The 25,705-nt window shown below is 50.5% G+C and overlaps 1 protein-coding gene across 3 annotated transcripts; it reads left to right on the forward strand.

Annotated features, from left to right (window-relative positions):
- LOC133082157 (interleukin-3 receptor subunit alpha-like) lies at positions 1–25,556 on the forward strand. 3 transcript variants are annotated; one of them, XR_009698918.1, is made up of 13 exons: positions 1–315; positions 2,695–2,805; positions 11,111–11,253; positions 13,655–13,769; positions 14,865–14,997; positions 15,085–15,263; positions 17,401–17,519; positions 19,971–19,997; positions 21,691–21,811; positions 22,445–22,547; positions 23,539–23,620; positions 23,914–25,005; positions 25,263–25,556. XR_009698918.1 is itself a non-coding variant. In XM_061178615.1 (12 exons), the coding sequence occupies exons 2-12, from the start codon at positions 2,730–2,732 to the stop codon at positions 23,986–23,988; spliced, it is 1,173 nt and encodes a 390-aa protein (XP_061034598.1). In that variant the 5' UTR covers positions 1–315; positions 2,695–2,729; the 3' UTR covers positions 23,989–25,074. The 3 variants fall into 3 exon arrangements, 1 of the variants encoding a protein (XP_061034598.1); XR_009698919.1 differs by having other exon boundaries at positions 11,141–11,253; XM_061178615.1 differs by lacking the exon at positions 25,263–25,556 and having other exon boundaries at positions 23,914–25,074.
- Positions 25,557–25,705: the final 149 nt, after the last annotated feature.

Raw genomic sequence — 25,705 nt, forward strand, 5'->3', positions numbered from 1 at the left:
AGCTGCAGTCGTGTTCCTGACCCCAGACTGTAATTCTGAGTCGAGGCGTGCGGAGGGCTCCTGGACCTGGTCACACCCTCAACACATTCTCCCCTCCTCCCCCGCTCACTGGGGTTTATTTTTTAGGGGTGGGGCTGCCCCCCGAGGCTATAAAAACACTGGTGAGAGAAAAAACAAGGTTTTTTCTCTTTGGGGAGGCTGCCTGCAGCACAGCCGAGAAGCAAGTGAGGAGAGCTCGGGGCCCACCCCCAGGCCAGCCGGACCAACACCAGGAGAGGCTGCCTCTCTCTGGCCAGACCGCGTTCTGCATCCCAGGTAAGACCCCGGGGCCGGGCTGAGGGGCAGAAGGCAGGCAGTTTCATCGACTGCTGTCCCTGGAGACTCAGTACTGACTGCCAGCCCCGGGGGCGGCGGGGGGGACCCCAGCATTTGAACGCAGCTCGTGGCAGCTGAGATGTGTCATCCGGGGCAACACACAATGGATTCAAAGCCTTTATGCCCGAGGAGGATGCTGAGTGTCTCACTGACCCCGGTTACAGGATCCGACGGCGGTGTCACCCGGTACTCAGCGGGACGCCCAGGGCGTCTTGACCACCTCTGTGTCCTGCGCCGGGTCTTAGGCATTGGCCGAATGGATGAACTGGACAGAGTGGCCTTCCCCGGACGAGAGGCTCCCCCTAACGACAGTGCCCCCAACTCTCGCAGGCTCCCATTTGCCCCCAGACCCAGGCAGGCGAGCTGCCGGGGTGCAGAGCCCCAAGGCCCCTTATCTCGCCCCTATCCTGCTGAGCCCAGCCCCATCCCCGGCCTCCGGGGGCTTGGCTCCGCCCAGGCGTGCCCCTTCCCTTCGCGATCTGGGGGCAGCAGGATACGACGATGACCCTCGTGCACTGTGGGTCTTCAAAGGACATGAGCTTCTCCGAGCGAGGAGGGATGCCTGTGGGTGGGCTCAGTGTCTCGAGGCTGGAGCCGTCTGTACCTGTGGGGCTCGGCTCACCTGAGCGGACGCCGGGAACAGACACCCACCCCTGCCTCGGCACCCACGGGGGCCTGTCTTCATCAAGGAAAGAGGAGCCCGAGGCCGTGCTCGTCCGATATTTGGTCACAATTCTGATCTTTTTCTCCCCGTGGATCTGTTGCTTGGGCCTTTCGTAAGCCCGGCATTAAACTGCTCTGGGTCGTGAGGCTCGGCTTGGAGGCACCCTCCTGAAGCTTTGTGCCCGATGCCTTGCCCTCCTCCCCCTAATCCCTTTATTACAAATGGATTGTTTGGCATCTGTCCTGGGATGCTTCCCCGTGATGGGCAGTTCTGGATCTGACCCGTGGCCTTGCCCTGGAAAGGGGTCTCTCGGGCTCTCCCCCATCCAGTTTAGCAAGAAGGACGCTGGGTGTCGGCTTCTGCTGTCAAATTTGTGTGAAAGTTGGCACTTTTGGGGGACCAGGTCAGTCCTGGGGAATCTTGTGGGAGCCCCAGACCTGGACAGGGGAGCAGGTGAGACCCCAGATGGATGGAGTCTGGGTTGGGTCTCATGATAGGGGTGCTAGACAGGCCCTGAATGAGGTAGGGTGCGTCTTGGGCCCCCTCCTCCATCCCAGCCAAGATGCTTCAGGTGGGATGGTGGGGAGTGGGGGTCAGGTCTTTGGGTGACCCTGACCGGCACAGAGAGCCTGCGGCCCTGCTGAGGGTGTGGCCCCCGAGGCAGCTGAGGGTCCAAGGCTCTGCTTGGGTGGCAGCCCCGGGCCGGCCTCCAGGCGCCAAGGGCATTTGCATGAGTGACTCAGGTGGGTGGGTGGGGAATGGGTGGGGTCCACGGGGAGACCCTGCCGCTGGGGCCCGGAAGGTGCAGAAGGTGGACCCCTGGGGGAGGGTCCAGGAGAGCCGGCCTGCAGAGGGGGGCTTCATGGGGACCTGGGGAACAACTCTGGCGGGAACGATGAGACAGCACGGGATTTAGTGACCGTAACTCGGTCTGTTCAGGAAACTCTGCGTTGTACTTCATGCTCTTAATTAAACTTCCTTCCACTGTTTTGTGAGCCCAGTGTTTCCTGGGGCTTCGTGGAGGGTGCTTTGGGTTCCGGGATGGGGCTGGAGCCAAGGGTGAGCTCAAACCCCCGGGCGGGAGCTTTTTACAGAGGCTGACACACACGCACACACACACACACGAATGCACACACACAGGCATGCAGGCATGCAGACACATGTGCAGACCTGCATACACGCAGGCACGCAGGTACACATGCAGACACAGACACACAGACCTGTGTAATGTGTGCACACGATACAGAGACACACGTATGCATACACAGCACACACAGAGACACATAGACACATGTGATGTGTGCACACATGCGTGCATATGCATATAGAGACATGCAGTGCACACAGATGCATATACAAGACGCAGAGATATACACACAGATACACACGTGCACACATGCATACACAGCGCAAGGCACATAAACACGAGTAATATGTGCACACGCATACACATTCACACAGGCATGCGGTATACACGGATGCATACACACTGCACACACATGCGCACATGCATATACACACTGCACACACATGCGCACATGCACGGGAGGCTCCCCTCCCGGAAGCAGCTCCCTGCCCTCTGAGCAAGACTCCCCCGGGGGGCTCAGCCCCCTCCCTGCAGCCACCTCATGCGGCCACTGTCTCTTCTCCTCCAGCTGGCGCCCACCCTCCTGTGGGAGCTGCCTTGGCCATGGCTTTCGTCTGGCTGGCGGTGTTCCTGGTGGCGTTCCTGGTGCCCGTCTCCGGCCTGCTGCCACCGGACCACGGTAGGAAAAGCCGGAGGAAAAGCCACGTGCTGTCTGTGGGTCCCTGGGGCTGTGTTGTTTTTCAGTGAAACTGTTTATGTTGGGGTCACGGTCGAGCCACTCGGCTGCCATAAGAGATAGTACAGACGCTTCCCATGTAGCCTTCCCCTCAGTCACCCCGGCGGGTTCATCTTGCAAAACTGGTACCTCACAGCCAGGATGTTCATCCTGATACGGTCAAGACACTACATCCAGAGCTCTTGGTGTAGCTAGGGCGCTGGGACCCATCAGTTTTCTTGGATTTATTATCACCCTTTCTCTGGGTCGGAAGCAGCCCGTGCAAACATTAGGGTGATGGGTTGAACTCTGTCCTCGCCAAATTCATGCGCTGAAGTCCTAACGAACAGAACCTGTCAATGGGAGTTATTTGGAAATAGGGTCTTTACAGACGTCCTTGAGTTAAGAGGAGGTCATGTGGGTGGATCCTCATCCAGAACAATGGGTGTCTTTATAAGGAGGGGAGATTTGGACCCAGGCACGGACACAGGGAGAAGCCAGGTGGTGATAGAGGAGAGATTGGGGTGATGCAGCCACAAGTGCAGGAACGCCTAGGACTGGGGCGGGGCAGCCCCCAGAAGCTGCAGAGATTCTCCAGCTGGAACGGATTCTCCCTCTGAGCCTCTGGGAGGAGCCAATCCTATAGCATCCTGGCCTCCGGGACTGGGAGGTACAAATCCAGGTGTCATAAGAGATGCGTCGTCTGGAGCTTGGACACGCAGATGAGCAAGGAGTAAGATGCGTTCGGGGCGACTCCATCCTGCTTTTCTCACGTTCGTCACGGAGACTTATGGGGGGTAGGGTGCAAACCAGGGTCTCCGTGGCGTCCAGGAAGTTCCCACCATCTTCAAGCATGATGGTGATGGATAGGGAACAATTCACGACCTGATAGTGAAGTTCGACAGCGACATTCGATAAGGAGGCGAAAAGACAGTGATGTAGGTTCTGAAGCTGCCGTGCTCACCTCTGACTGTCGGTGTCCGGCTGACTTCGGGTGACAGGTGTGGCCGGGAGAGAATATCCCAGGTGGGGCGGGGTGAGGAGCCAGTCTGCTGCTGGTGGAGAGCGCCCACCACCTTGCAGCAGAACCCCCAAGGGGAGCCACTCCCTCGGCCCCGGGGTGCGGAGAGTCTACGTTTCCTGGGCGCCCAACTCGGGGTGCAAAGACCGGGACGCTTACAGGAGTACAAGAGATACGGTGCCCTCCAGGCGGGCATGCTGCCTTGGGGAGGGTCTGCAGAGAAGCCCCTCCCATCAGGACTTCGCTGAGCGACCGGGGGACCCGGGACGGTGACCAAGGGGGTGATGTGCACCTCAGCCTCCCGTCTAGCTCGTACAACACGCACACGAGGAGCAGAGCTTCAGGCGACAGCAGCAGAGCCGGTACACCCGCTCCCCGTGGGTGCTGGGTGCTCGCGTCAGGCACGGCGCCCTGCGCTGCCGTGATGGCCACAGCGTTGCCTGACCGTGCGAAGTTCCTGCCTTCCTCAGAGAGCGGTGGAGTTCAGATGGGGTGTGCGTGCGTGTGTGTGTGTGTGTGTGGGGGGGGCATACGTATCATTCTTCTGGGGGCTGCTGGCTTACTCAGCTCAGGCTGCCTTAACAAAATACCATAGTCTGGAGGACTTAAGTGACATACATTTATTTATCCCAGTCCTGGGGACCAGACGTCTGAGATCAAGGTGTCCCAGGGCCATGCTCCCTCCAGAGGCTCCCGGGGAGGGTCCTTTCCGCCTCTTCCAGCTTCTGGGGGCTCGAGGCGTCCCTGGGCTCGTGGCCGCCTCTCTCCTGTCTTCACAGGGGGTTCTCCCCGGGTGTGTCCCTGTACCCAAATTTCCCCTCTTAATAAGGACACCAGTCAGATTGGGTTAGGGCCACAGTATGGCAGCGGGACCTCATCTTAATTAATTACACCTGCACTCACCCTATTTCCAGCTAAGGTCCCATTCTGAGGTTAGGACTCCAGCATGATTTGGGGAGGGCTGGGGAAAGGACACAGTTCAGTCCATCCCCGGTGGCTCTGTTCCATGTACGGACCCCGGATTCTTACATAGGGATGGACCCGGGAGGCTCCATCATCTCCTTGGAGGAGTTCGTAGGAGGATCACACGGGAGTTTTTAGAGGTCTGAGCTAAAAGGACCACACGTTGCTTCTGTCCATTTCCTGGACTCCAAGTCAGTCACGTGGCCGCACCTGGTGACCAGAGGGGCCGGGAGATGCAGGAGGTCTGGGAGGGGAGGGGGCTTTCTCCACGTCTGAGGCTCCCACCCCAGCCTCCTGTCTTTGTCTGCCCCTCTTGTTCTGGGCTGAGGCCGCTGCCACCTTTGTGGCGACTCCAGGCCCATGGGTATTCTGGGGTCACTGACCACAGGCAGGAAGTCAGTAGCTTTCTAGGAGCCAAAAGCTGAAGGAAGCAGCGTGTTGTACAGTTCTAACATTTCCCCCCAAAGTGCCCTAAAACTACAACGTTGGTCAAAGCGCATTAGAGGGGCCACGGGTACAGGACACGGTGGAATAGAAGCGTTGAAACCAGACACCTTGTCTTGTTCGGATCATACAGAGAAGTGGTTAGTCTTTCCCTACTGAGTCGGAATTAGCGCCAGGATTTTCATAGATTCATCAGGGGAAGGACGTTTTCGTCCATGTCTAGTTTGCTGAGAGTTTTTAACCCCAAAGGGGTGTTAAACATTGTCAAGATGGTTTCCTGCTTCTATTGAGAAGATCACCAGTTTTCTGTTAAAGGGGCAAATTATAGTGATGGTTAAAATAACCTTGCATTCCTGGAGTAAATCCCTTGAGTCAGGAGGTGTTACCACTTTTATAGTTTACCTGATTTTACGTGCTAGTATTCTGTGAAGGAATTTGTGTCTAGGAGTATAAGGCGTATTGGGCTTTAGTTTACTTTTACTGTTTTGATTTTGGTGTCGGGATAACGCTGGCCTCGTAAAGTGAGTCAGAACGTGTTTCCCGCCTTTCCTCTGTTTTTGGAAAGTTTCTGCACGTTGTTACTATTTCTTTTTTAAATTGCTGGTGGAATTCAGCCGCAAAGCCATCTGTGCCCGATGCATTCTTTTGGGGAAGCTTTTTCATTATATATTCTATTCCTTTAATACTTACAGGGTTATTCAGATTTGCTACTTATGTCAGTACTGCTTATGTGTGTCTTTCAAGAAGCTGGTTCATGTCATACATTGTTGAAGGTATTGGCATAACTTTTGTTCAAATTACCCCCAATTCTTCTTTCAATGTCTTTCAGGATGTGTATCAGTGTCCCCTCTTTCATTCCTAAAATTGGTCTTTTTTTGTTTTTTTCTTGATCCAGTGTAGCGAGAGAGAGGTTTTTCAATTATATTGTCTCTTGTATAAAACCAGCTTTTGGTTTCCTTGACAGTCTATATAGTTTTTCCATTTTCTTTTTCACTGATTTTTTTTTTGTTCCCTTTGTTTTTTTTAGGGATTTTGCTTTAGGTTTAATTTCTTTTCAGTTTAATTTGTTCTTCTTTCTCTAACGTCTTCATGTGGAAACTGATTCTTGAATTTAAACTCTTTATTCCTAACATAAACATTTAATGTTATAAATTTCCCTGTAAGCGTTGCTGTAGCTGCATCACACTTTTTTTTTTTTTTGCTTTCATTTTCATTCAGTTCAAAATATTTTCTACATTTCCTGTGATTTCTTCTAGGACGCACATGGTAATTTATCAGTATGTCATTTTGTTTGCAAATATCTGGTGTGTTCCAGATTTTAAAAGACTGATCTTGAATTTAATCAAGAGAGAATTGTAGTCAGAGAATATATACACAGTGAATGATTTAAACCTTTTTAAAAGGACTGACACTCCGCATGCCAGTACACGGTCTATTTTGAGAATCTTCTGTTTGTACTTGATAAAAACGTGCATGCTGGGATTTCCCTGGTGGTCCACTGGTTAGCACGCTGCACTTCCACTGCAGGGGACGCGGGTTCCAGCCCTGGTCAGGGAACTAAGATCCCACACGCCGTGCAGCTCGCCCCCCCCCCAAAAAAAACAAAATAAAATGTGCACCCTGCTGTCATTGGTTAGAATGTCCCAACAATGTCAATTAGGTCAAATTGTTGATATTTTGTTCAAGTCCAGTATATCCCTCCCGTTTTCTGTCTATCTGTTCTATTAGAGAGGGGGGTGGTGCTTATGCCTCATGTATTTTGAAAATGACTCTTGTGAGCACATATATTAGGATGAATTGGCCACTTAATCACTTGAAATGGTCCCTTCTTACCCCTGGAAATAAAATCCTGGGATAAAATCCTAGGTTTTATGCAATTAGAGTTTGCATAAAATATGCTTTCCTATTATTGCCATTTAAACTATATTTAAAGTACCTTTCTTGCAGACAGCATACTGTGGGGTACTTTTAAAATCTAGTCTGACAAACTTTCCTTCTCACTGGAGTGTTTAGACCATTTGCATGCAATGAACTTATTAATATGATTGAGTTTAATTCTACCATTTTGCTATTTGTTTGCTGGGGTTTTTTTTTTTTTTTCAGTTTTCCTTTTTTTTTTTTTTTCGCCCCTCCTTTCCTGACTTCTTTTCAGTTACTTCTTTAGTGCTTTTTTTGTTTTTGTTTTTTTCTCTACCATTGGCTTTTGGGCTAGCCCTCTTTGTTCCATTGCTTGTGTGGTTCCTCTGGGATGATTAATTCATTACACACTATCTTCAGATAATGTTATTCTACTTCACATAGAACATAGGAATCTCTAAACAGTATACTTTTACTTCCTGCCTCATCCTTTATGCCACGTCACACATGTACTTCTACATCTCTATAAGCCCACAATACACAATACAATATTTTTCTTTTAAAGAATTATCTTTTTAAAACATTAAAAAATGGGAAAGTTTTACATGTTTGCCTACATTTTTACTATTTCTGGTATGCTTTTGTTGCATCTCTGCTCACCTTGTTTCCACATTCCTTTGTGAGTTTCCGTCTGGTGATTTTTCCTTGAGCCAGAAAAGCCTTTGTTATTTTAACATTTCTTACAGACCTGCTCTTCTGGCAAAAAAACAAACAAATAAAAAAATACAAAAAAAAAACCTTTCACTTTTTGTTACTATAAAAAGTCTTTATATTTCACCTTCCATTTATTGCTAAGATATAGATTCTAGGTTGACCAGGATTTGTATTGTTTTCTTGCAGCATTTGGAGAAGTCGTTCTGTTATCTTCTGTCTCCCATTGTTTCTAAAGAGAAATCAGCAGAAATTCTTATCTTTGTTCTCTGATAGGTGCTGTGTCTTTTTTCCGTTGGTTTTTTAAGATTTTCTTGATACCACTTTTTAAAAAGGCATTTGAGGATGATGTGTCTTAGCGTTTGTGCTTGTTTATTTGTGTGCTTGTTGGTACGTGTGTGTCTGTGTATCCTAGGTAGGGTTTTTGAGCTTCCTGGCCCTGTAGGTTTATAATTTTCATTAAGTTAGGAAAATGTTTGGCCATAATTTCTTCAAGTATTTTTCTTTGGGGGCTTCAGCGTAGATCGTTTCTATTGTCTTCCAGTTCATCCAAGTGAATTTTTCCATCTCAGATGCTATATGTTCTACCTCTAAAAATCCTGTTTGGTTCTTCCTTTATATCTTCCATTCCTCACTGCATAGTGTTCATGTTTTCCTTCAAGTCTTCTAACATATTTATAATGGCTGTTTTAATGGACTTCTCTGTTAATTTCATCATCGGCCACTTAGGGGACGATTTCTATGACCTGATATTTCTTCTGGTCACAGCCAACACATTCCTGCTTCTCTGCGTGTCTAGTAATTTTTTATTGGGTGCTGGATATTGTGAAGGAGGGGTTGGTGAGGGTCTGCTTTGGTTGCCTTCTTTAAAGATGGTGAGTTTTGTTTCAGCAGGCCATTCCTTTATTGGTGGGTCGCCTTGTTTTGAAGCTTTTTCAAGGTGAGTCACCTTTAGTTTTTTCTCTCCAACAACAAAGGCATGACTTTTCTGGGGTCTTTACTGACTTCTCAGTGTTCAGCAAGGAATCTCCACCTTGTCCCGTTGGATTGTGAATGTTTCCCACCCCAAAATACACTCTCAGAATTGTTCGTCTTAGTTTTCAGAAAGTCTAAAAATAGTTGGTTTATATATTTGGCCCAGTTTCCTAGGGGCTTATGGTGAGAGATACATCTGAGACTACTTTATCATGACTGGAAGAGTATTTCCCACCATCTATAGTTTTTCAAAAGCTCTAGGGTTGAGAACACTATGCCCCTTTTCTTTCAGAATACCGGAGGGTCGCGAGTATATTGCAGTAAACACTCTTATGTGTATTTGCATTGATTTTGGTTCATTTTGTCTTTACAGATTTGCTTTTACTTTCTTCTTTCTGCATTAAAGTTCTTTTTTATTTGTGAGCACATCTGTAATTGGGTGGATGATGACCGCTCTAAAGGAGCATAGGTAGATTTTATGGAAAACATGGTGACAGAAAACTCCCTTGTTATGTTATTTAAACATATATGTACTTATTTACATAAATATATATAATTTTATATATGTACATTTCATATTAGATTATGAAGATTCTTTAAAAATTTTAATTTTAAAATAATTAAGGTTGTAAATAAAGTTATAAAAATTAAAAACAAACTAAAATGTAATAAGAATACACTAAAACTCATATTTTCTACTGCATCACTCATAGCTGCTTTAATGATATTTACTGTTGTTTTGGAAGAAGTGAATATAAATTCTGAGGCATAAGAATCCATTACAAATTACATTTTCACTTGTAAGAAATTTCCCGGGCTTCCCTGGTGACGCAGTGGTTAAGAATCCGCCTGCCAATGCAGGGGACATGGGTTCGAGCCCTGGTCCGGGAAGATCCCACATGCCGCGGAGCAACTAAGCCTGTGCGCCACAACTTGAGCCTGCGCTCTAGAGCCCGCGAGCCACAAATACTGAGCCCCCGCACCTGGAGCCCATGCTCTGCAACAAGAGAAGCCACCAGGATGAGAAGCTGGCACACCGCACGAAGAGTAGCCCCCACTCACTGCAACTAGAGAAAGCCCACTCACAGCAACTGAAGACCCAATGCAGCCAAAAAATAAATAAAATTAAAAAAAAAAAAAAAGAAATTTCCCTAGGGAAGTTGTTTTTTAAGGAATACATTATCCTTATAGGTTGGGAGGCCGTAATGCCAGAAACCAAGATAGTCATAGGGTTTGGTCTTGCTTGTCAAACGAAGGTTGTTGAGCCTGAGAAGTGGTCACAGTGCTTGCGGTTTATAAACAGTCATTTCTGCGAAATCCTCTCGATGAGGGGTCACAGGTAACAGCTGAAGAAATGTCTGATGGACCTTTACAGCTTTGAGCTGTTGGCCCTATGTGCATTCTTCATGAAGCAAGTCACTGATAAGACACGTGGAATCCTTTGGTCTGCAAACTCTTGACCTCCGTCCCCACTGACAGCATCATACGAATATATATGTGCTTTGATTGCACTTCAAAATGTATTTAGATGTATGCATTTTGGGTGATTTTCCAAGAAGATGAGAATTCCTCTGGCACTCTGTGTAAGAACATAAATATCATTGTGTAATGATCATGTCTCCTACTTTATGAAAATATATATTCCATTATATATACTTGTATGTAAGTTTATATATTTTTATATATTACGTCGCATATATGCATGGTATATATTACATTAAAATTTATATATTTTTAATATATCACATTAAAATTTCTTTTTTTTTTTTTTAAGATTTTTTGATGTGGACCACTTTTAAAGTCTTTATTGAATTTGTTACAATACTTCTTCTGTTTTATGTTTTGGTTTTTTGGCCCCGAGGCATGTGGCATCTCAGCTCCCCAACCAGGGATCGAACCCACACCCCCCGCATTGGAAGGCAAAGTCTTAACCACGGGACCGCCAGGGAAGTCCCTACGTTAAAATTTCTATTGCAACTTGCAAAGCATTCTGAAATCTCAGTCTGTAGAGCAGACACTGAGCCAACTCTCTAAGCCTGAATTGGTTTTCAGTGAAAACGGCCTTCTTTGACATACGTGGTTAAGAAAGGTACATTTCACATCAACGCGGACGGCAGAAGTGATCTGCTTTTCTGACTTTCTTCCCCCATTGTTGGGAGGGTGAGCTGGTGAGATCACTAAGGTACTACAGATTCGGGGCCTCTGCCTGCTCCAGGCAACCACTTCTCCGTGTGGAACTCAACTTTCCAAGGGGTAACTGAGTAGGACAAAGTTTAAGCGTTGTGTGACTCTCTCCAGACGCTTACCCTATGGACATTTCCGATCCAGACCCACCGATTAAGAACCTAAGGATGGAGCCAGAAAGAAAAAGATTGACCTGGGACCTCCATGGAAACGTTTCCGAAATTATGTGTTTCATCAATTCAAAAGCTTTCACTAAGGTAAACCGTCTTCCCTGTACTTAGCATCACAGAGACACGGGTTCTACACCTGGGCTCAGCTGTGGAATGTGGGGTCCTTTACGGGCACTGCGGCTTGGGACTCCTGATCTGTAAGACATCCAGAGTGGTACCCACCGGACAGGGTTGGTGAGGAAATGGGCTGAGATACTGCGGGTAGAGAACCAAGCCCAGTTGAAAGTGAGACCTCGGGAGACACTGTTCCCCTCCAACACCCCCTGCCCCCCACTCAACCCCCTCCTGTATCAGAGGGTTCGGAGGGCGTGAGATCTGTGACACATCTCATGGGCATGCCGTGGTGGGAATTCCAACCGTTGAGCATGCTTCATGAGAAGGACGCACCTGTCAGCGTCCTTGGGAAGAACACTGGTTCCCTCAAATTACTCTCGACTGAGTACAATCCAAATCACACCCCATGTTAGTCGCTGGGGCTGCTGCTGTAACAAAGCACCACACACGGGGCGGCTTAAACAACAGACATGTATGTCTCCCAGTCCTGGAGGCTGGAGTCTGAGATCCAGGTGTGGGCAGGGCTGGTTCCTCCCGAGGCCTCTCTCCTGGGCGTGTAGACAGCCCTCTCCTCCCTGTGTCCTCACGTGGTCGTCCCTCTGTGTGTGTCTGTGTCCTGATCTCCTCTTCTTATAAGGACAGCAGTCCTATGGGATCAGAACCCACCCTAATGACCTCATTTTACTTTCATCCCCTCTTTAAAGACCCCAACTCCAAATACAGTTCCATTAAGGGTTTGGATTTCAATATATGAGGTTTTTTTTGGGGGGGGTAGGGCACAATCCAGTTCATGACAAACCCCTAAGGGATTTTAATGGAGCTTGGCCAGTTGACCCTAAACTCTATCTGCAAGAACAAATGTTGCAGAAGATCCAAGAAATTTTGATAAGGAAGGCTAGCGATTAAGAACTTGCCCTCCCAAGTTATCAAAATGTACTAAGAAGCTACCATCGTCCAAAGAGAGGTACTGGCCTGAGAGGGGTGGGGTGGATTAAAGGAACACAACAATCCAAAAACAGAAACAGGCATTTGGGGGAATTTTCTACATCATTAAGAAAATAGTTCCAATCAGTGGAGAAATGACAGTCTATAGAATAAACGGTACTCGCCCAGTTTCCAGAAGGGACTAAAATTGAGGACTTCCCTGGTGGTCCAGTGAGTAAGGCTCCTTGCTCTTAATGCCGGTGGCCCGGGTTTGATCCCTGGTCGGGGAACTAGATCCCACATGCCGCAACTAAAGATCCCTCACACCGCAACGAAGATCCCACGTGCCTCAACTAAGACCCGGCGCAGCCAGAATAAATAAATAAATAGGACTAAAATTAAGTTGGATGATTCCTTCACACACTACATCAATAGAAATCAAATATATTAAATATATATTTAAATGAATGTATATTAAATATCAAGCTATTTTTCTAACGGCTCAAGTAGAAGCCAGTATAGCGGACAATTTCAAAATATGGGACCCTCTTGAGATTCCCTCGTACGCTGTATCTGCATCCTTGGGTGGTGGTGGCCACAGTTTGCTCCCTTGAGGACAAGGACCACTCAATTCTCAAGCCTTCATTTGCTTCTCAAATTTTCCTGCCTCTTTTCTGTTTTCTTTTTCAACTGTTTTTTAAAGCAATACCTGCACAGAGTTTAAAGAGGAAAATAGTCGTACAGGGTTCGTTATGACAAAATAGCAACTTTTCAGTGAGACATCACTTTTGACCTTTTTACACCTGATGCTGTTGTTCTAGACCTCTGCATCTCTATAGAACACAAATTCTTGATTCGTTCAGTTTAGCCAAAATGTGTTGATTTTTCTCCTAAGGGACGGGAGGTTTCACTCTCTATTTCCTCCCCCCAACTCACCTCCCCAGCAGTTGCCATCCTTGGCTTACACTCTCGCCTCTCTCGACAAATATTCAGTTTATTATAACCATATACACACTATTCACACCTGAGCCATGTGGTTAATGGGGATTTTTCTTTCCTTTCTTACACAAATGTTTGTTTCTCCTGAATTTAATAATTTCCGTTTCCTTAAGGTTTTATCTGTTTGCCCGGTTTGTCCATCACTACTTTACCATCCCATTCTTGGCCAAATGGCTAAACGTCTTCTCAAAATATCAAGGCATTCTGCCAACTCTGTCTTAGAACCTTCTAGGATATTTTTTCCTTTTGGTGAGTGATTTCCTCATTTTCATCTCCCTCTCTCTCTCTCTCTCTCTCTGCATGAATACTGAGATTCCGGCTTTGGATGTTGAGGAAAACTAAAGAAAACCTATCGTTTTCTTTCTTTCTTTCTTTTTTTTTTTTCAATCTAAAGTCTCAGTGTTTTCTTAGTTCTCCCCTAATTATGAACAGATTGCTGTGTCTCTCTCAGGCACGGAAAAGCACGTATTGCAGTATTGCTGACTTGTCATGCCAACCGACAAACTACAGCATCAGGGTGACCAAAGGTCAGCCGTTCTCCACGTGGATTCAGTATCCTAGTCAAGGTGAGGGGGAGATGCTCTTTCGGGGTTTCCTTTGCTTTCAATCATCCGTTAGTGCTCTGAATACCAAAATAATGCCTTTTACCTTGGATGGGTCTCCAGGGACATAGCTTCGTGGAAAAAAGGCCATCTCGGAGGGTCTCATGCAATTTTGTGCACGGCACCTGCCTGAATGAACAGAACTGTAGAAACATAGAGCAGTTTTTTTGTTGTTGTTGTTTTTGTGTTTTTCGGTTTTTGCTTTTTTGTAGTTTGAGAACAGAGTTTTATCATTTTCCTCATGCCAAGCAAACAAATTGATCCCATATACAGTTTGGACAAAGAGAACACCAATAGCAAGTCTGAACATTTCTTGCGCTCTTTGTCAGGAAGTTGTAATATCACGAAACTGTGCTCTTCTGAGAATGGGAAAACGAGGAAGATAAACTCTGGCTCCAAATTGTTGGAAATGCAGTTTATGTTGTTGGATTTTTCTTTTCCCCTTTCATTAAAAAAAAAAAAAAGTCTTTCACGACTCTAGCTGATCCAGGTTTCACCCACAATATGTTACTTCTTAAAAATAGGGTTCTGATGGCAACGGACTTTAGCTGAGGAGTAGGCAAAGAGAAAGGTAATAAGAGAAAGAGAGTTCCTGAAGGACCGTTGGGCGTTTCTTAGGGTTAGGGTTAGGTGGGCAGGGCTGGGGATGGGAGGCGTCCGGTGAGGGTACATAGGGCCACGGGGGGGGGGGGGCGGGCCACGGGCGGGGAGCCTTGCAGGGACGGGAGTTGTTACCATTGCAGAAACGGTAAGCTCTACACGGATGTCTCTATTATTTCTTAGAACCGCGTGAGAATTCACAAGGATCGCTAAAAAGGGACTCACTTTAAAACAATTTTTAAAAAAATTTTATTGACGTAGAGTTGATTTACAGCATTGTGTTAATTTCTGCTGTCCAGCAAAGTGACTCAGTTATACATAAATATTCTTTTTCATATTCTTTTCCATGATGGTTTATCCCAGGATATTGAATATAGTTCCCTGGGCTCTACAGTAGGACCTTGGTGTTTATGCGGGACTCAGTTTTGTTTTTTTTTTCCCTCTTCTTTGCAAGCCCAGAAGGGAATCCCAGGGCGGCTGCAGAAAACCTGACCTGCTGGGTTCACGACGTGGATTTCCTGACGTGCAGCTGGGCGGTGGGCCGGGAGGCCCCGAGGGACGTGCAGTACGGTCTCTACCTGGAGAACCTAGAGTAGGTGTGACCTTGGGCTCGCTGGGGCTCCCCCGGGCTGGAGCGGGGGCTTCAGGGCCGCTCGTGACCCAGCCCCCCTCCTTACAGCTCCTATGAGAAGTGGCCGTGCTCCCAGTACACAGCAGATGAGCAAGGGACAAACGTCCAGTGCCGTTTTCACAACATCTCTGTGTTATCCAAGGATCAAACCCGTTTCCTGGTGAATGGCACCAGCAGTGGCTCCAAAATCCCCTGCTCTGAAACGAGCGATAAATTAGCCAAAATCGGTGAGTAGGAAAACGTGCCACCTTCTTCGTGTGCCGCACTTGGGTCAAAGATGCCGCTTGCTGTCCTGCAACCGAATACCCCAGGCTGGGGGCTTAGAGAGCACACTCGTCTCCCACAGTCCGGGGGGCTGGGAGTCGGAGATCGCGGCGTGGGCACCTCAGTTCCTGGCCAGGCCCTCTTCCTGGCTTGCGGGTGGCTCCGTGTTTGCTGTGTCCTCACACAGTGGAGAGCGAGCTCTGGTGCCTCTTTCCCCCGCTTCTTTTTTATTCTTATTTCTTATTGGGGTAGAGTTGTTTTACAATGTTGTGTTAGTTTCTACTGTGCCGCGAAGTGAGGTGGAGTTTCCTGTGCTGTAGGGCAGGTTCTCATTAGGTATCTATGTTACACATCTTAGTGTACGTATGTCCGTCCCAATCTCCCGATTCATCCCACACCCCCTTGCTCTGATTATAAGGGTACTGATCCCATCATGGGGGCCTCACCTTCAGGACCTCATCTAACCCCGATTATGTCCCAAAGGCCCTGCCTCCAAAACCGTCCCACTGGGCGTCAGGGCTTCCGCGCGTTAATCTGGGGAGACACAGACACCTAGCTCATAGCAGCTGCTCTGTGTTCCCTGGACCTAAGGAAGCATTTCCAGAACGCACCTCGCAGGTGGCTCTGTGCCCCCCGTCCACCGAGGACAGCTGCACCTTGAGGCTGGGGGTCTCACGCGGGTCGCCCCTCTCCAGGCCCTGTGTTCAGAAATAGCTCAAAAATAGTTGTTCTTTTTCTTTGAATCTTTCGACTGCAGGTTTTCAGAACACAAAACCCATCTTAGCAAAGCTCTGTCAATATTTTTTTCCTTTACATTAGACACCCCCCTGTCCCCCAAATTATGACAGCTTCAAGCCCCATGAAACCTGGCCTCTCGCCATCCTGGCTGGTCCACGTGTAGCAGGGAAGCACGAGCGGAGAGGTGGGTGCAAAAGGGGAGAAGATGGGGGCCTCCGGTTCGGAAGCGGGATGGGGCTCCTGCCTCTGTGGTGTCTCCCCCCGGCCCGGAAGCAACCTCACTCTGATGCCGCGTCCCTCACACACCACGCCCCTGGGCCAGTGCAGCCCGACACGTGTGGCCCCGCCCGCGACTCAGCACCTGTGCTGCGGCCCCAGCCCTGCTGTCCACGCGGGGAGTCCACGGCCTGGTTCCCAGCAGGGGTGGCGGGGTGATGCCAGCCCCGTGGCAGTGGGATGGAGGTGGCAGGCTTGAGCGCACATCAGGGGGGGACCCGGGACTGGGGACCACCCCATGGTGAGCCTGGGCTTCCTGCCAGGGGTCCAGGTGGGATGCTGAGGAGACAGCGATGGGGTCCTGGCGGGGGGGTCAGACCTGTAGACCTAGACGCGGTCCCGCAGGAAACTGATGGAGCCGGAATCAGGGACGCAGAGCACCCCAGGGAGGGCAAAGGGCGGAGCCCTGGGACAGCCCACAGGGGGGCAGGAGGGTCCTGGAGGAGCTGGGTCCCACGCTGCGGGGGGCAGCGGTGGTTCTGGGGCAGGTGAGAAGAAAGCAGGGGATGTGACCCGGTCAGAGCCCAAGGCTGGGGCAGAAGATTCCGGGTGAACTTTTGGGAGTGGAATTGGCGGCCAAGGCCATGGGGGCAGGACCGGCCCCGGGCAGCTCGCGGAGGGGGCCCGGCTGCCCTGGAGGCGGGGTCTGAGCAGAGCCGATTGGTCCAGTGGGCAGGAGGGAGGGACCTTGCAGCTGGGCCGCGCTTTGCTCCCCCTGCTGGAGAAGCGTAGCCCCAGGGGCTGGAATCGCCAAGAGGGAAGAGAACAGGGCTGCTCTGAGGGGTGTCCCTGCACAGACGAGAGGAAAGCTTTGCAAGGGCCTCCGAGTGGGTGAGGGGTCCCCCCGGGCCAGTGTCTGAGAGCTGGTCCCCAGGCTCAGTGACCCTAATCATCCCAACAGTTTTCTCTCACTTGTCTCTGTCTCTTGATACTTTTTGGCCACTTTTTAACCTCAGAATGACATTTTTCTCTCTTTTTCTCCCCTGAGTTTGTAGGAGGCCTGTTTTAAAAGTATCTCCGGGGGGGGGGGGGTGGAAATTCTTTTTTGATGTGCTTTACTCATAAAAGTGGTTTTTTCTCCCCTAGAGGTATTAGCTGCTCCCAACATCACTAGCAGGTGGTGTAACCAAAGCTACTCGTTCATGCAATGGCAAGTGAGGAGTCACCTTAACGATGACCTCAAGTATGAACTTCAGATGCAGAAGGTAAACGGTTTCCTGGGTGGGCATCTCTTATACTCTTACACCCCCCTGGACTCTGGGGCTTTGGGGGTAGGTGAAACATGCAAAGAAAAAAAAAGAGGAACTGTAAAATAAATGAGCTTTAGCAAAACTGAAAGTGTTTGGCCGTTTGAATGACACCGCTGACATTGGAAAGGAAGTCAGAATATGGAAGGAAATGCTTGCATACTTTCCGTCAGGTTTGGGGTAGAGGAGGGACGTTTACCTGTCAACACTCAGAAGACAAACAACCCTACAGAAAAAGAGCAAAAGGTTGAAAGAGCCACTTGGTGCAACTCTGACCGTATGTCACAGAGCCTGCAATTCCCCTGCGAGAAATGAAACCAGTAGCCCCCCAAAGATGGGACCTAAGTGTTTGTAGCACCTACGTGTATAATGGTCCCCAAACAGGACACAACCCTAGGGAGGGGATGAACAAAATATAGCCACACAGTGGAATCCTATCCGCCAAGAACTGGAGGGTCCCGTGTGTATGTTTAAAAGTGTTATAAAAGAAACGATTTACACAGGAAAATTCAGGATGCTCTGTAGGGACAGATCTGAGGGCTGGGGCAGGGGTGCAGGGAGGAGGGCATGGAGGAGAAGCTGGAGGGAATTTGGGGGTGATGGACACATTTCCTGTATTGTGCTGGTTTCATGCACATGTTTGCCAAAGTCAGCAGATTATATGCTCTGCAGGTGTGCTTTGCTGTATGCAAACCACACCTGGACAAAGCTACTATTAAAAAAATATGCTGGAGATCACCGGTATTCTATACTCAATGACTGACATAGTTATTGACTATGTTTATTTTTCTGTGCATGTTAACGTTTATTTATACTTTACACTCAACTTTTTCATAAGCCTAAGACTGCTCAAAAAAATGGAGTCAATAGATTAAATAGATTATTTAATCTAAATAGTCAATAGATTAAAAAAAAAGGACCAGCTATTTTTGAGCTAGGTGGTATTTTGTACTTAATTGTCTACTTGTAATTATTTATTGTTTATTTATTTATACTCAATAATCGCTTGTACACATTTTTTCTTTTTTTAATTTATTTTATTGAAGTATAGTTGATTTACTCTGTTGTGTTAATTTCTGCTATACAGCAAAGTGATTCAGTTATACCCATATATACATTCTTTTTCATGTTCTTTTCCATGATGGTTTATCACGGGATATTGAATAGAGTTCCCTGTGCTACACAGTAGGACCTTGCTGTTTCCTCAATTTTTCTATAAACCCAAAACTATTCAAAAAAATCTATTAATTAAAAAAAGACCGAGCACTTTGAGTCTATCAGTGTTTTATACTCAATTATATACTTACATTTATTACATTTATTTATTATCTATGTTCCATTACTGCTCATACGCAATTTTTCCACAACCTTAAAACTACTCAAAAAATCTATTAATTTAAAAGACCAAATATTTTTGCACTAATCAGCATTTTATACTCAATTATTTACTTATATTTATCTTTTATGTGTGTTTACCTATTTGTGTATATTTATACTCATGTTCTGATTATTTCATACTCAACTTTTCTAAAACTGCTGAAAAAATTAGTCCATAAATGAAACGAAAATGAGTATTTTTGAGCTCATTGGTATTTTTATACTCAATTATTTACTTATATTTATTCATTATGTCAATGTATTTATATACATATTACTTATACTCAATTACTGCTTATATTCAAGTTTTCTGTAAACCCAAAACCACTCAAAAAAAGTCAAGTCTATTGATTAAAAAGACCAAATATTTTTGAGGTAGTTGGTATTTTATACTCTACGATTTACTTACATTTCCTATTATTCTCTCCTGATTTATGTATTATATTTATTATTTAGACTCAACTAGCGTATGGTCAATTTTTCTGTTAACCAAAACGGCTCAAAAAAATCAAGTCTATCAATTTAATTTTTTTAATAAAAGACCAGGTACTTAAAAGAAATTTTTTTAAAAATTGAAACATAGTTGATTTACAATGTTGTGTTAGTTTCAGGTCACAGCAAAGTGATTTAGTTATATACACATATTAACTGTATATATTCCGTGTTTATATATATATACATATATATTGCAGATCCTTTTCCATTAGAGGTCATTACAAGACAGTGAGTAGAGTTCCCTGTGCTCTACAGTAGGTCCTTGTTGCTTATCGATTTTATATATATAGTCGTGTGTGTCTGTTAATCCCAAACTCCTAATTTATCCCTCCCCCAGGTACTTTTTAGTTCATCGATATGTTATACTCAGTTACCTCTATTTATTATTTTTGTGTAAAGAAGTATTCTATTTATTATTTCTACTCAATGACTGATTATTTTATCCTTGATTTTTCTGTAAACCTGAAGATGCTCTGACAAATGAGGGCCCTTCTTGGGGATGGGGTCAGGCACCCATGCTCTGCTTGTCTCTTACAGGGTATGGAGCTCGCCTACAAACAGGAGGTGGGTGTCCCCCGCCCCCGCCCCAATCTGCCACCCCAAGTGCAGGCTCCTTATGTCTATTACCGTCCAGCGACTCTGAGATGAAGCTCCCCGGTCCGTAGACCAGACGCCATCACCTGCCTGGTGCTGCCCTAAAGGTCCACCCCCCGGCCCCCAAATCCCTCAGGATTCGGTGGGAGTGTCCCGTGCCCTAATTCCCTAACTAACTGCCTCTAACCTGCAAAGGCAGCTGCTCCCACACCGTAACTACCGGCCACAGACCCCATGCCCCCCGTCTCTCCTTTGTCTCTGTCTGTCTCTGTCTCTGCCTCTTCCTCCCGTCTCTGCCTCTGTCTTCTCGGGGCTTCTCCTCTGTGTCTGTGTCTCTCCTCTTCTGTGTCTTAGAAGGACCCTGTCATTGGATGTAGGGCCACCTTCATCCAGGAGGACCACATCTCAGACCCTTCACTTCACGGCTGCAAAGACCCTTTGTCCATGTAAGATCCCATTCACGGGTACCAGCTGTTAGAATATGAACTTATCTATTGTTTTAGGGGATACGATTCAAATCAATACTAGATATATGTGTGTGTGTATATACAGAGGACCACACAGTGTGTGCAACAGACTTTCATTCTCCCCCAGTCCTGGGGACCAGACGTCTGAGTGAGATAAAAGTGTCCCAGGGCTGAGTTCCCTCCGGAGGCTCCAGAGAGGGTCCTTCCGGCCTCTTCCAGCTTCTCTGGGCCTGTGGCTGCATCCCTCCCGTCTCTGCCTCTGTCTTCCCGGGGCTTCTCCTCTGTGTATGTGTCTCTCCTCTTCTGTCTTTTAGAAGGACCCTGTCATTGGATGTAGGGCCACCCTCCTCCAGGAGGACCTCAAGCATCTTGACATGATTCATCACATCTGCAAAGACCCTGTTTCCAAATAAGGTCCCAGGTTCCGGGGGGACGAATCTTCTTGGGGGGACCCCACTGAACGTTCTACAGACTCCATTCACTGCCTGACACCCGAGATGCCACCACTCTTCTTGACCTCACCAGCGACGGCCACCACGACCACTGACCTTCTAGTGATTAGAAAGAATATTTTTGTTTGGATGCCAAGAGCCTGGGCTGAGACGCAAAGGGAGCTTGAGGTTCCGGGCCCCTCTGAGCACCAGGCATCTTCTTGTCTCCCAAGGGGGGCTGGCCGGGCTCTCTCTTGGGGGGCTGTCTTAGTTCCCTGGGGCGGCCGTAAAAACGACCCCAGACTGGGTGACTGAGAACCACAGACATTCACCCTCCCCCAGTTCTGGAGACCAGAAGTCTGAGGTCAAGGTGTCCCAGGGCCGCGCTCCCTCCAGAGGCTCCCGGGGAGGGTCATTCCTGCCTCTTCCAGCTTCCGGGGGCTCCAGGCATCCCCGGGCTTGTGGCCGTATCCCTTCCATATCCACAAGGCGTCTCCCTGTGTGTATGCATGTGTCTGTCTCCGAGTTTCCCCTCTTTATAAGGACACCAGTCATAGTGGCTTGGGGTCCACTGTACCCTATCCGACCTCCTAACTCATCACATCTGCATCAACCCTATTTCCAAATAAAGCCGCCTTCTGAGACGCTGAGGGTTAGGACCCCAACACGTGAATGTGAGGAGGACCCACTCAACCCCTTGAAGGCCCCATTCTTCCGCCACCGACTGGGAACGTACTTTCCCCTCTACTTCCTTTTAAACTGCAGATCTATAAAGCCTTCTTGGAGCTGAGCAATCCTGGGACCTACACGGTGCGAGTAAGAGCCAGGGATGCCACGTTTTCCCATTACAAACCTTGGGGCCCGTGGAGTGTCCCCCAACACTTCGGTGAGTGCGAGGGTCCCTCCTACCTCTTCCAGCTTCTGGGGGCTCCAGACGTCCCTGGGCTTGTGGCCGCCTCCCTCCCATCTCTGATGGACTCTGTGTGTCCAAGCTGTTCCATGGAGCTGCGCTGGGCGCCTGGAGACGGCTATTGCCAACACGCTGAGTTACAAGACAAACCTTTTAATGCAGTTTTTTTTAAAAAAAATCGAAATTGAGGCGAAAAATCCATGATATTTAATCCATATATTAAATTCAAGAACGAAGGCAGCGCGCACCCAGGACGCAGCGCGGCAGGGAAAGAGGGAGGTGGGGAGCAGACCAACCTCGGCCCGGCCCCTCCCGATGGGCGTGGCTGACCCCCCCCCACCCCCGGCCCGCGACCCGAAGCGATCCGAGGGGTCGGCGCTACCAGCCCCCAACTCCAAGTGTCGGTCGGTGGTCGGGGGGCATCGGGATTCTGGCGACTTGGGAGGGATTCCCGCGGGGTCCGGCCCGGCGCGCAGGTGACCGCTGTCCCCAGGTGGACGGCGCTCCTGGACGCGCCCCCCGCCCCCCAGTGCCGGCCACCTCCTCCCCAAGCCCCCGGGGAGGTGCCGACCCCGGACCTCCCCGACGCGTGCCGCCCCTCTTCCCTAGTGTGTGAGGACGAGGAGGGCGCGCGCCTCCCCGTCTGGCTGACGTCTTTGCTGATCGCGCTGGGGACGCTGCTCGCTATGGGGTTCGTGCTCCTGTTTTGCAGGTGAGCCCGCGGGCCCCTGGTTTGCGCGGTCGTTTTCTGGAGCGCGATTCGCAGGCCACGCAGCCCGCCCCGCCCCGTGCGCCCGTGCCCGTGCGTCTGGGCTGCGGGACGCGACCCCGCCGGTTGCAGGCCACCGCCCCTCGTCGCCCCAGCGGTCTTTTCCCAACCAGACCCTGGTTTCTGCCATCTGGTCCCTGCCGCCCGCGGAACCCAAGGAGCCGGGTCCCCCGTGCAGCACCCTGCGGGCCCCTCCCTCCCCAGCACCTGTGCGGGGGTCTGCAGTCAGACTGCCCTGCTGGGCCCCACATGCCCGCGCTGTTCGCTCCCTCACACCTCACCCCGACGCCCCCCCGCCCCCCGCCACCTCCGGACGGGGCTGCGGGACCCCTCCCCAGCCCGGCAGGCAGCAGGCGGGCGGCAGCGTCAACCCGGCCGGTTGCGGTCCCTTCCACAGGCCTGCGCGCTGGGCCGAAAGGGTGCGCCCGGCACAGGCCCCGCCCAGGCCGGCTCCCCCCCACCCGCCCCGCCCCGCCCCGCCCCGCCCCGCCCGCCTCACCCCCCAGCGCGGAGCGCCAGCTCCTGCCTCGTCTGTCTGCTGGCTTCACGCCCACTTCTCCCAGCCGCTTCAGGCTGAGCCGCCCCGCTCAGGGGCTTGGTTTGGGAGTGGATGGGACACCGCCCCAGGGAGGGGACCACCGGCTCCGCTCGGAGGCTGTGGGGAGGGGGAGGTTGCCATGGTGATAGGATGGGGTCTCGGGAGAGGTGCCGTGGAGGGTGCGGTGCAGCTGACCGAGCAGATGCAGCTCTGCTAGGGCTCCGCTTTCTCATTCCCGCACGTCTCCGTACTGGGGGAGGGGAACAGGGACCCCTCCCAAGGGAGGCTGGAGTCCTACTGCATCGGGGCCTCACTGGGGTCCTCTAGTGGACGCCGCGTCTCCCCTGCGCCGGTGGGTGCGGGTTTCAGAACAGGTGTCTCTCTCTCTCCTCCGAGGTTCTCGGTGATGCAGAAGCTGTTCCCTCCCATCCCTCACATGAAAGACCATATCAACTGCAAACTTCAGAACGGAAGGACGGTACGTGGTGGCTCCCGCGGGGGACAGATCTGGGGCCAGGTGCCCGCAGCCCCGCCCAGGGAGCAGGGCACTGCTGGCCCTGGAGGGTGGCCTGGGAACGTGATGGGCAGGGGAGGAGCTGTCTCCAGTCCTGTGACACGGGCGGTCACCCCGAGGGGCGGGTCCGGGAGCCCGTGGGGAGCCCCCCCCCCCGGCCGCGGTGTGTTCTGTGCTGGCCCTGCCCCCGTGGCTTTCCAGGGTGCACTCGCCCCCCCCGTGGCTCTGCCACTCACCTCGACTCCCTCACCCCGCAGATGACCTGGGACCCTGACCAAGACAGCCAGGAGGAGTGTCCAGTGGCCGAGGTGCAGGTTCTGGGGGAAACATGAAGCTGGTGCAGAGGCCCCGCTTTCCGCTAGGCGGAGGGCGCACAGCCTGGTCATGGCTGGTCATGGACGTTTCAAGCAGGGTCAGGGATGGGAAAGCCCAGTGCAATTGACACGGGGTCGCCTCGAGGAAGAAAGAACAAAACATGTGTTGGGCTCATGTCTCGAATAGAGGGCTTTTTTCCTCATCCGTGGCCCCCGGAAGTGGGGGCCACCCCCCAACGCCACTGAGACCCACTTTCCAGCCTCCTGGACTTGGCTGGTGCTCTCCTGTCCACTGGGTTTGCTCCTTCCCAAGTCCGTGAAGGGTCCCTGCCTGCTTGGTTTCTCTATCCTTAACTGAACTTCGTTTTCTTGCTGCATTTCCCCTTTGTAAGCCCCTTAGATCACTTGCGTGACAACGCGGGGCCAGGGGGGTGGTGTCTACATCCCTCCCCTGGCTACGTGTGCGACCCCAGGGAAGGCACACGGGAGACAGGCGTCAAAGCGGCAGGAAAGGGGGTGTCAGGGCAGCGGGGGCAGGCAGGCGCAGAGGAGCGGCCCTGCGTCCAGACGTGGTCGTGGTGGGCAGTGAAGACACCCACCTGTACGCCCACGGAAAAGGACGCCCAAGTGCACAGCCTGGCCCACGGGAACCCGAGTCTCCAAGAGGCAAGGCTTTCCTGGAGGACCTCTAATTTCGTTCCTTTGTTTACACGCTTAACATGTCAAGCTCTGTAGGAAAGAATTCACCCCAGACGGCAGGTGCAGACTTGCTAGCTCTGAGGAAGGCACCCCTGCAGAGCCTGCAGGATGGCGCACGGTCGATGGCCCTCAATGCACACAGGTGGAAGCGTGTCCCAGTTCTGACCCCGCAGTCAGCACAGGTCTGGGTAGACAGACGACGTCCCAGTTCGTCGATGGCCCTCAATGCACACGGGTGGAAGCGTGTCCCAGTTCTGACCCCGCAGTCAGCACAGGTCTGGGTAGACAGACGACGTCCCGGTTCCAAGTGACTCCACCCCGAGGGCCGGGGCACAGGTGGGTCAGAAGCCCAGGCTGCTCCTCGGGATTCCTCTGTGGCGCCGGGCCGGGCGGGACCCATGTGGGTGTGTGGGGGCTGGTGCCGTCCTGTTCCTCACCCGGCACCAGCAAGGTGACCTCGGGGAAAGCCAGCTCCAGCTCGTCTTCTCTGACTGGCCTCACCCTGGTCTGGAGATGGAAGCTCTGCTTTCCGACGAAGCAAGCCGGCCTCGGGGTGGTCCTGCTGTGGCCTGCAGCTGGCTTCCCCTCTCCAGCCCCTGCAGTGGACCCGTCTGACCTCTCCAAGGTCACTTGGTGCTGGAAGCTCCACGTGGACCCAGGGAACAGTTCTGTTCTTGGGCGGCTCTGTGCGTGACCGTGAGGCCTCAGACTGGTGATGACCCCGCAGGCACAGTCCTGGACCCTGAGAACACCCAAAGCGTCCCCAGAATACACCCCACTCCCCCCACGTTAACATACCAGGACCCTGGGGTCAGCCTGGTAGAGACTCTCAAAGCAAGTTCTCTCCCTGCAGTGAACATCAGGCTTCCTGCAGATACGGCTCAAAGTGGGGGAAAGATGCTTACCTGCCTGGGGGTCGGGCACACCTGAGGGTGCGTGCCCACCTTGCAAGGGATTCCCCAGGGCGGGCACTGGGGGAAGGGAACTTCAGGTTAGGAAGCCCCCGGGTCCCTGCATCCACGGGCTCCCCTCAGCA

This window comes from Eubalaena glacialis, chromosome X, assembly GCF_028564815.1.
Source record: "Eubalaena glacialis isolate mEubGla1 chromosome X, mEubGla1.1.hap2.+ XY, whole genome shotgun sequence".
NCBI lineage: Eukaryota > Metazoa > Chordata > Mammalia > Artiodactyla > Balaenidae > Eubalaena > Eubalaena glacialis.

Bases quoted from the DNA above. Each gene is read 5' to 3' on its own strand.
- LOC133082157 (XM_061178615.1), top strand. From the start codon at position 2,730: ATGGCTTTCGTCTGGCTGGCGGTGTTCCTGGTGGCGTTCCTGGTGCCC. The intron at 15,264-17,400 runs GTGAGTAGGAAA...TTTCTCCCCTAG, and splicing joins CGATAAATTAGCCAAAATCG to AGGTATTAGCTGCTCCCAAC. The intron at 22,548-23,538 runs GTGAGCCCGCGG...CTCTCCTCCGAG, and splicing joins TTCGTGCTCCTGTTTTGCAG to GTTCTCGGTGATGCAGAAGC.